Raw genomic sequence first — 9403 nt, forward strand, 5'->3', positions numbered from 1 at the left:
GGCTAATTTTTTGTATCTTTAGTAGAGACGGGGTTTCTCCGTGTTAGTCAGGATGGTCTCGATCTCCTGGCCTCTTGATCCGCCTGCCTCGGCCTCGCAAAGTGCTGGGATTACAGGTGTCAGCCACTGCATCTGGCAATTTTTGTATTTTTAGTAGAGACGGGGTTTAACCATGTCGGCCAGGCTGGTCTCGAACTCCTGACCTCAGGTGATCTGCCCGCCTCGGCCTCCCAAAGTGCTGGGTTGACAGGCGTGAGCCACCACACCTGGCCTCCCTTATACTTTTATTATACACCAGGACCTTTAAACAGTGGCCATGTTTCTCTCTTTATTCTCAAAAACTTGAATGCAGACAATGAATATCGGAGTTAATGTGCAGAAAGAAGTAGCAGGCCCTGGCTCTTAATTTCTAGTCTCATTTCTGCTCATCAGAGTCTGTTTGATGCAAGTTTATATTAATTTTGAAAGAGTTTGAATGAGATGATATTTTGAGCCCCTTCTCTTTCTGGTCTACTCCTCTTTCTCTCTTGTTCTTACTGAACTCTTCGTGTTCTCTCCCTTCAGGCTATTTCAAATGGCTCTTTCTGTGAGTTATTTCAAGTTCTCCTCTCCTGAAAAGATGCTTCCCTAGAGATTCTCCCCCTAACACACCCTGCCCTTGGTTTTGGCCAGCTGCGCCCATTGGGTGCCAGGAGGTTTTGGCCCCACGGGTTTTCTGCTCACCAGCCTCGGTCTGCAAACGAGACTTCTGTGTGGTCAGCTCACTCAGGCTCCTCTGAATTTCCTCATTCTTGCCCCTGGCCTCACTTAACTGATCCTCCAGCATTCGGCAGATTTTTTCCAGATTTGCCTGAAGGATTCAGAAAGGGAAGCAAAGTCAGTTGGCAAAGTCAGGTTTGAATGACCACGGAGTCTCCCTGATGGAAAGCCTTGAGCCGCCCCGACCCCCCCGCAGCACCTTAGATTTCGACACACTCTCCATGCTGCTGGAGAGGTCATCAATCTCCAGCTTGAACTCGCTCTTCTCCTTCTCCAGCTTCTGCTTGACCCGCTGCAGGTTGTCAATCTGCTCCCCAAGCTCTGCCACACTGTCTGCGTGCTTCTTCCTCAGCGTGGCCACCATGGCTTCGTGCTGCAGGGTGGCCTCCTCCAGGTCCCTGCGCAGCTTCAGGAACTCTGCCTCCCGCTTCTTATTGAGCTCTATCTGCGTGGAGGTGACGCCTCCCGCCTCCTCCAGCCGCTCGCTCAGCTCCTCCAGCTCCCGGGCATAGTCGCTGCGCTGTTTCTCTGTCTTCGCACGGGTCGCCCTCTCTGCCTCTATCTCCTCTTCCAGCTCCTCAATTCGAGCCTGTAGAGGGCAGCAGTTCACCCCGTGGGCAGTCGGTTCCCCACAGGGACTCTGATTGTCAAAAATAGGCTGGTTTCCCTTCCCATTAGACAAACTGAGTCTTAGACTCCCCCCCAGTGAATATTGCAAATTTCCTTTCACATGAATTTTTTCTACCTGAACATGGTAATTACTCCTGCAGTGACCAAACCTGAACATTTTCCACTCAACTAAATGTTAACTTTTAGTTGTTAACTTAAATACTTTAATTATGGATTTTGTCAGATGTTATGGGAAACGGTTCATCATGGCCAGGCCAGCCCAGCAGAAAGGGAACCATGAGGCAGGTGGCCCCACAGTCTTGCCCACTTGCTCTTAATGACTTATAGCAGACAGCACCCAGCTCACTGTAAGTGGCCTCACATGGAAGAGAGAAATGCAGAGGGCTTCTACCTGCAACTCTTTGATTTTCTTCTGAAACTGGAGGCCCAGTGTCTGCTCATCTTCCACTTTGCTTTGAAGTTGACAATATTCAAAATCTTTCCTGTGAAGAGAAATGGAGAATGCATGAAGATAAAATACACAGTAACTTGCAAAATGGAAGCCAGTGGTTGAGGGGCATACTTCTTGAGCCTTTCGTCCAGCTGTTGCTTGTCATTCTCCAGATCTAATATGGACTCCTGGGCAAGCTTCAAGTCTCCTTCTAATTTCCTTTTGTTCCTTTCCAGGTCTACGCGGAGCTTCTTTTCTTGTTCTAGGGAACTTTCCAGCTGAAAAAGGCACCATTTCCTTTTGGAAGAAATGCTTTGCAAGAGGACCCTCGAGGGCTCTTCCAACCCTGGAGTTCTAGGACTCCTGATGAGTATTATTTACTTACGTCTTCCACTTGCTGTTCCAGTTTGCTCTTGGTTTTGTTCAAAGAATTGACTTTGTCTTCTTCAGCTTGGAGGTCATCCAAAGCCTGCTGGTGGGCCTCTTGGAGGGCCTTCTTCTCCCTGGTTAACTTTGCAATTGTTTCATCTAATCCGGAGAGTTCTTCAGTAAGGTTTTTAACCTAAGAAGAATCCACAAGCAATTATAAGCTTAGAGTTTAGTTTGCAATGACTATATCAAGCTAGACACACCTACAAAAAGAATACCTTGTTCTCTGTGGCATGTTTCTCCTTCTCAACCTTGGCCAGGGTCAACTCAAGGTCATCAATGTCTTTCTTGAGTTCTGAACATTCATCCTCCAGTTTCCTCTTCTTGGCTGTCAGCTCAGCATTGATCTCTTCCTCATCCTCAGCTCTCTCCGTCACCTCTTTGATCTTGGCCTCGAGCTGGAATTTGGCTTTGATCAGCTGATCGCATCTTTCCTCGGCATCCAACAAATTTTCACTTTCCTTGAAACAGAAAGAATAATAATTTCCTTTAATGATATAAGGCTTGCAACATTCCAGTATTTTGCTATATATGAAGTTCTTTATGAAACATTTCAACTAAAAAGCAAAAATCCCCACCAATAACCCAATTTTTCGAAACAAATAATCAAATCTAGAAGAGTTAAAAAAAAAAAAAAAAGGTTGGTAAACACATACAGCTTGGACTTGGAGCTGCAGGTCATTCTTCTCTTGGACCAGAGTCACCAGTTTTTCCTCTAGCTCCTTCCTTTTTGCCTCTGACTTGGCGAGTTCATCCTTAGTTTTCTGGAATTCTTCCTTCATGGTGGCCATCTCTTTCTCGGTCTCCGCACTCTTGAGGAGGGGCTTAATCTTGAAGAACAGTTTCATCCAGGGCCAGTGCTTGACATTCATGAATGAGCGAATGTTGTACTGGATGCAGAAGATGGACTCCCTAAAAACAAGACATTGCTTATTTCTGAGAGAGACTCCCCTTCCCCAAAGAGCTCACGTTTGAACAGAGACCCTGCTGGACCTCCTCTGCACCATCTTCTGGAATTCCACACGCATGAGGAACCCTCTGCACACAGCCTGTGTCCGGGTGATCAGTCTGGCCAGGCGGTCATCCCGCATCTCTTCCAGGGTTCCCAGCAAGCCAGCCTTGAAGAACACCTTGTGGGGCAGAAGGTGACACAAGTCAGTTTCCTGGAGAAGCTGTGTCAAGAGGACAAACAGGCCAGCATCTGTCAGGGCTGATGCATTACCTTGGTATGTCCAAATTTGTACTGAGTGTGGTCAATATCGATGGATGCCAGAAGCTTCTCACAGGCTTTCTTGCTGTCAATGAATTGTCCCTCAGGGATTGCGCTGGCATTGAGCACTCGGTATCTGCATTGTAGATACGGAAATCATCACAGACTGTTGGCAAAGACACAAACCTTGGAGAACATGCAGTTCAGGCCTCTCTTCCTATAGGCAGAAGGCCAAGGTCCCAGGAGATGAAGGAACTAGCTCGGAGTCACATTGCTCGACAGCAGTCTAGAATCTAGGTCTCTCGACTCTTCGGCCGGAGCTTTTCCTGCCATTTTGTATATCAGATAAATTCCAGAGAAAACCACAGAAGAAACAAATATATATGACTTGGCCAAATGGTAGGTTGTTCAGTTCGCATGGAGGTCCATAACTGCTCTTTTCATACCTATCTTTCTCCCTCTCAAATTCCAGTGTTCATATATCTCATCCCCAAGCACAGAGAACATGTTTATTACAGACCTTTGTTTAAAATCCCCGTAGAGAATCCTGTTTGGGAATCCTTTCCTGCAGATGCGGATACCCTCCAGGACACCATTACACCGCAGCTGGTGCAGGACAAGGCTGTGTTCCATAGCCCCTGGGAACGGAAGCGAGATATCAGCCTGACATAGAATTTCTTAAAAACTGAGCACCACCTAGCAAGCCAGCAGGTGTCTCACCTGGAGTTTTGGTTTCATTGGGAATTATACAACGCACAAAGTGAGGGTGAGTAGTTCTTAAATTTGACATCAGCTTGTTCAGGTTTTCCTAAAAGAAGAAGAAGAAAAAAAGACATTTGCCAGCCTACTGTAGGTTTTTATGAAGACAGAGATCCATTGTAATGAAAATAAGATCTATGTTTAAAATTTATCATAAATTCTAAAGGATAGTGAAATGATTTAACTCTTTTTTTTTTTTTTTTTTTTTTTTTGAGATGGAGTCTCGCCCTGTTGCCCAGGCTGGTGGAGTGCAGTGGCTTGATCTTGGCGCACTGCAACCTCTACCTCTCAGATTCAAGCAATTTTCCTGCCTCAGCCTCCTCAGTAGCTGGGACTACAAGCACATGCCACCACGCCCGGCTAATTTTTTGTATTTTTAATGAAGACGGGGGTTTCACTGTGTTAGCCAGGATGGTCTCGATCTCCTGACCTCATGATCTGCCCTCCTTGGCCTAAGTGCTGGGATTACAGGCGTGAGCCACTGCGCCCGGCCTAACTCAGTCTTTTAAAGGTCCTATGGCTGGAGGTGTAGGCTAGTAACTGATACAATTGTCTTTTGTCTCCCAGTGAGCCAGAGGCTCGCCAAGTACAAAATGCTTTCTGAAATCAACTCAGGGGATGGATCCACTGGGAGCGTGAGGTCTGTTGCTGGTGTCCTTTAGGAAAATTGGAGAGTTTGTGCTGGAAACTCAGACCAGCCAACTCAGCTATCTTTGGTATAAGATAATAGTGATATTGTCATCCCACATTGGTTAGACCATATTTATTATATTTCATCGTCTGTCACTTCACCTCAGTAAGTGACAGAATCAGATTAAGACAACACTACTACTCTCAAACAAATCAAGTTTAGAATCTCAACCTTGCTCGTTTTGATATGACTTAAACCAATCAGAAGCAAATAAACTTGTATTTTTCTTACCCTGAAAAGGGCAGAGACAGTTTGGAAGGAAGAACCCTTCTTCTTGGCAACTTTCTTCTTTCCACTGTCAGCTGAAAGCAATAAAGGAGGGCACGTGTTATAGGTGCATCCAAAAGGTTTTTTGTTAACTGCGGAACAAATGGAGGGAGATCACATGAACACACAGCACTCCTGTTACCATCCGCTGTGGCAAACGTGGCATAGAGGTGTGCCAGGAGCCTGTTGGAGGACTTCTGGTACAGCCCGACCACGGTCTCATTCAGAGGGTCCTTGTTCTTCTCCAGCCAGCCTGAGACACTGTAGTCCACGGTGCCCGCATAGTGGATCAATGAGAAGTGGGCCTCGGCCCTGCCTTTGACCACCTTGGGCTTCTGGAAGTTGTTGGACTTTCCAAGATGCTGGTCATACAGCTTGTTCTTGAAGGAGGTGTCTGTTGCCTTGGGGAACATGCACTCCTCTTCCAGGATGGAGAAGATGCCCATAGGCTGGATTGAAGGCAAAGTGCAGAGGGGTAAATGTGAGCTGCCGTAACGAGCAGAAGAGTCTATGAGAAGAGCTGATGGTGGGGATGGAACTGGATACCTTCTCGATGAGCTCGATGCAGGCAGCCAGGTCCATCCCGAAGTCGATGAACGTCCACTCGATGCCTTCCTTCTTGTACTCCTCCTGCTCCAGCACGAACATGTGGTGGTTGAAAAACTGTTGCAGTTTCTCATTGGTGAAGTTGATGCACAGCTGCTCCAGGCTGTTATACTAACAACAAAATATGACGTTCATGTGAAAAGTTAGACTTCTTTCAAAACCAAAGACCATCAGCATTCCTCCTCATTGCCCCAGGTTCTTGTCAAACACATTAATACTTTCAGATACAGTCCCAGTCTTCAAGGCCTGCCTCATCTCCTCCTTGGAGTCTTCTGTAAACTTCCAATGAGAAGGTATTTCTCCCTCTCCTGAGTTCCCAAGGTCTGGGCATCTCTTATGTACTTTATTTTGTAGTTACTCTTCCATGTGCCATATAGACTTCTATTTCTTCTCTACTGGACTACAAGCTCATTTATTTTTTTCACCTGCATGCCCTGTACCTGGGAAACACTAAATACACACTTTGATGAGTGACTATGCACTTTTTTTTTTTTTTTTTTTGAGACGGAGTCTTGCTCTGTCACCAGGCTGGAGTGCAGTGGCACCATCTCGGCTCACTGCAACCTCTGCCTCCTGGGTTCAAACGATCCTCCCGCCTCAGCCTCCAGAGTAGCTGGGACTACAGGTGCGGGCCACCAAGCCCATCCAATTTTTGTATTTTTAGTAGAGACGGGGTTTTACCACGTTGGCCGGGATGGTCTTGATCTCTTGACCTCGTGACATGCCCGCCTCGGCCTCCCAAAGTGCTGGGATTACAGGCATGAGCCACCACGCCCGACCGTGGCTATGCACGTCTACCACAGAACCAGTGGTATATTTATAGAAAATAGTACATGATTAACTTATCAAACTCTCTGTATCTCTTTTATGGCAGTCCCTAAATCAGTGATTACATTTAATTTTTTTTTTCTTTTATCCATTTCAAAATGTCCTTTAAAATTCCACTTGATAGACATCTTCCCCTCCTTTAAGATAATACAAACCCAGCTGGGTGCAGTGACTCACGCCTATAATCCCAACACTTTGGGAGGCCGAGGCGGATGGATCACTTGAGGTCACGAGTTCGAGACCAGCCTAACCAACATGGTGAAACCCCATCTCTACTAAAAATACAAAAATTAGCCAGGCATGGTGGCGCACGCCTGTAATCCCAGCTACTCAGGAGGCTGAGGCAGGAGGATCCCTTGAACTCAGGAGGCGGAGGTTGCAGTGAGCCGAGATTGCACCACTGCACTCCAGCCTGAGTGACAGGGTGAAACTCAGTCTCAAAAAACAAACAACAAACAAACAAAAAAATCTAATACAAACCTTTCCAGTAAGTACCGCTCCTCTATTCCATCCACTCTCCATCTAGTTTCTTACAGGAAACCACAAGACAGCCACCTTGCTCTCTTCCCTTTAGGATCATGAAACCAATTTCCCTCACATGAAGCCATATGAAAATATGAATGTAACTAACACAAACCTCAAAGATTTCAAAGCCTGCAATGTCCAAAACGCCAATGAAGTGTTGTCTTGGAAGCTTCGTATCCAGTTGCTGGTTAATGCGAGTGACCATCCACAAGAACAACTTTTCATAAACTGATTTCGAAAGAGCATTAACAGCATGGTGAACCTGTCAGGGGAAAGACCAGCTAATGGGTATGAAGGCAGTGGCTAGCAGGGTCCTACCCTCTTCCCCGGCCTCGAAACAGTTACCTGATCCACAGTTTGACCTTTGGTAACGTACTCATTCCCAACTTTCACTCTAGGAAAGCACAAAGCTTTCAGGAGGTCCGAAGAGTTCAGGCCCATCAGATAGGCTGTTTTGTCAGCCACTGGCAAGAAAACAAGGACAATACTTAGAAAAGCAGAGGAGCTGCTTTGAAAATCATCCAGAAGTTTCAAAGGTTGGCTGAGTTCATCTTGGTACCATTTGTGCATTGCCTGTGGCTAAACTGCATATACATGGCCAATGGAAGCTAAGTCACTCAGAGAATGTGATGGACTTTATGAAAAGGCAGGGCTGGGTTTCAGAAAGCCCTGGTCATCCCTCACTGCATCCGAAACAAGACTATTCGAGTGATTCAGCAAAAGCAAGTGGCAACAACAGCTATGGGCATCTGAGGCCCAGAAAGGGTCATTCACTTCTCCAGATGGAAGGATTAATCGCTTTCAATTGTTTTTGTTTCTGTTTTTGAGACAGTCTCACTGTGTCGCCCAGGCTGGAGTGCAGTGGAGTGATCTCAGCGCACTGCAACCTCTGCCTCCTGGGTTCAAGAAACTCTCGTGCCGGTCGGGCACGGTGGCTCACACCCGTAATCCCAGCACTTTAGGAGGCCAAGGCGGGTGAATCATTTGAGGTCAGGAGTTTGAGACTAGCCTGGCCAACATGGTGAAACCCTGTCTCTACTAAAAATACAAAGAAGTTAGCCAGACACGTTGGTGTGTGCCTATGATCCCAGCTACTTGGAAGGCTGAGGCAGGAGAATCACTTGAACTTGAGTGGAGAGGCTGCAGCGAGCCGAGATCGCGCCACTGCACTTTAGCCTGGGCAACAGAGCAAAACTCTGTTTGACTCTTGTGCCCCAGTCTCCTGAGTAGCTGGTACAGGTGTGCTCCACCATGCTCAGCTAATTTCTTTTCTTTTCTTTTTTTTTGAGATTGAGTCTCACTCTGTTGCCCAGGCTGGAGTGCAGTAGTGCAATCTCGGCTCACTGCAAGTTCCACCTCCCAGGTTCACGCCATTCTCCTTCCTCAGCCTCCGGAGTAGCTGGGACTACAGGCACCTGCCACCTCGCCCGGCTAATTTTTTGTTTTTTTAGTGAGACGGGGTTTCACCGTGTTAGCCAGGATGGTCTTGATCTACTGACTCATGATCCACCAGCCTCGGCTTCCCAAAGTGCTGGGATTACAGGCACCAGCTACCACGCCCGGCCTAACTTTCTTTTAGTAGAGATGGGGTTTCACCATGTTGGCCATGCTGGTCTCCAACTCCCGACCTCCCAACCCAGGTGATCTGGCCCCCTCAGCCTCCCAAAGTGCTGGGATTGCAGGTGTGAGCCACCGTGCCTGACTAGATTAATTGCTTTCAAAAGCAGCACCAAGTGACCTCAGCGGATCAGCCACCCACTCTGGTTTGCGGCCTGTCACACTGATTTTGTACCTTCTGTGCCGTCCGGTTCAGCCTGCTCCTCTCGCTGCTTCTGCTTGAACTTCATGTTCCCATAGTGCATCACGGCTCCTGTCAGCTTGTAGAGCCCAGATTTCTCTTCCGGGGTGAAACCCAGGATGTCAATGGCGCTCTGGCATGGAAAGGGCAGCACGTCAGCCGGTTGGCCCCGGTGATGGAGGGGGAACACCCACCCCTTCTGTTGGTTCCACTTACATCTGTAGCCAGCAGCTCCTCCGCATCGTCTATGCTGGCCACGAGGATCTCCCCCTGGCTGATGAACGGGTAGTCGTAAGGGTTGGTCGTAATAAGCAGCAGCTCTGAAATGACGAATCGTTCCAGGAGGTTATGCGGATGCAAAGAAAAAACCCACCCAGTGGGTGTTTTGAGCTCCTGCACCCTGGGCTGGAACTTTTACCACTGGATCCCAAATTGAACTTAACATTTAAAAAAATTTTTTTTTTTTTTTTT

The 9403-nt window shown here is 47.3% G+C and overlaps 1 protein-coding gene across 1 annotated transcript in view; it reads right to left on the bottom strand.

Annotated features, from left to right (window-relative positions):
- The window catches only part of MYH3 (myosin, heavy chain 3, skeletal muscle, embryonic), a 27359-nt gene that overhangs the window by 8577 nt on the left and 9379 nt on the right, over positions 1-9403 (bottom strand). Inside the window, exons 8-25 of the mRNA XM_011973166.1 lie at positions 9149-9252; positions 8927-9065; positions 7480-7598; positions 7247-7396; positions 5722-5892; positions 5318-5624; positions 5140-5210; positions 4179-4266; positions 3979-4096; positions 3471-3594; positions 3242-3378; positions 2905-3160; positions 2467-2709; positions 2205-2381; positions 1952-2097; positions 1781-1871; positions 959-1348; positions 724-850 (exon numbers count right to left, since the gene is read on the bottom strand). Of these exons, the coding sequence (XP_011828556.1) occupies positions 724-850; positions 959-1348; positions 1781-1871; positions 1952-2097; positions 2205-2381; positions 2467-2709; positions 2905-3160; positions 3242-3378; positions 3471-3594; positions 3979-4096; positions 4179-4266; positions 5140-5210; positions 5318-5624; positions 5722-5892; positions 7247-7396; positions 7480-7598; positions 8927-9065; positions 9149-9252 (2958 nt within the window). The remainder of the gene's footprint in view (positions 1-723; positions 851-958; positions 1349-1780; positions 1872-1951; positions 2098-2204; positions 2382-2466; positions 2710-2904; positions 3161-3241; positions 3379-3470; positions 3595-3978; positions 4097-4178; positions 4267-5139; positions 5211-5317; positions 5625-5721; positions 5893-7246; positions 7397-7479; positions 7599-8926; positions 9066-9148; positions 9253-9403) is intronic.

This window comes from Mandrillus leucophaeus, unplaced genomic scaffold (assembly GCF_000951045.1).
Source record: "Mandrillus leucophaeus isolate KB7577 unplaced genomic scaffold, Mleu.le_1.0 Scaffold135, whole genome shotgun sequence".
Taxonomy (NCBI): domain Eukaryota; kingdom Metazoa; phylum Chordata; class Mammalia; order Primates; family Cercopithecidae; genus Mandrillus; species Mandrillus leucophaeus.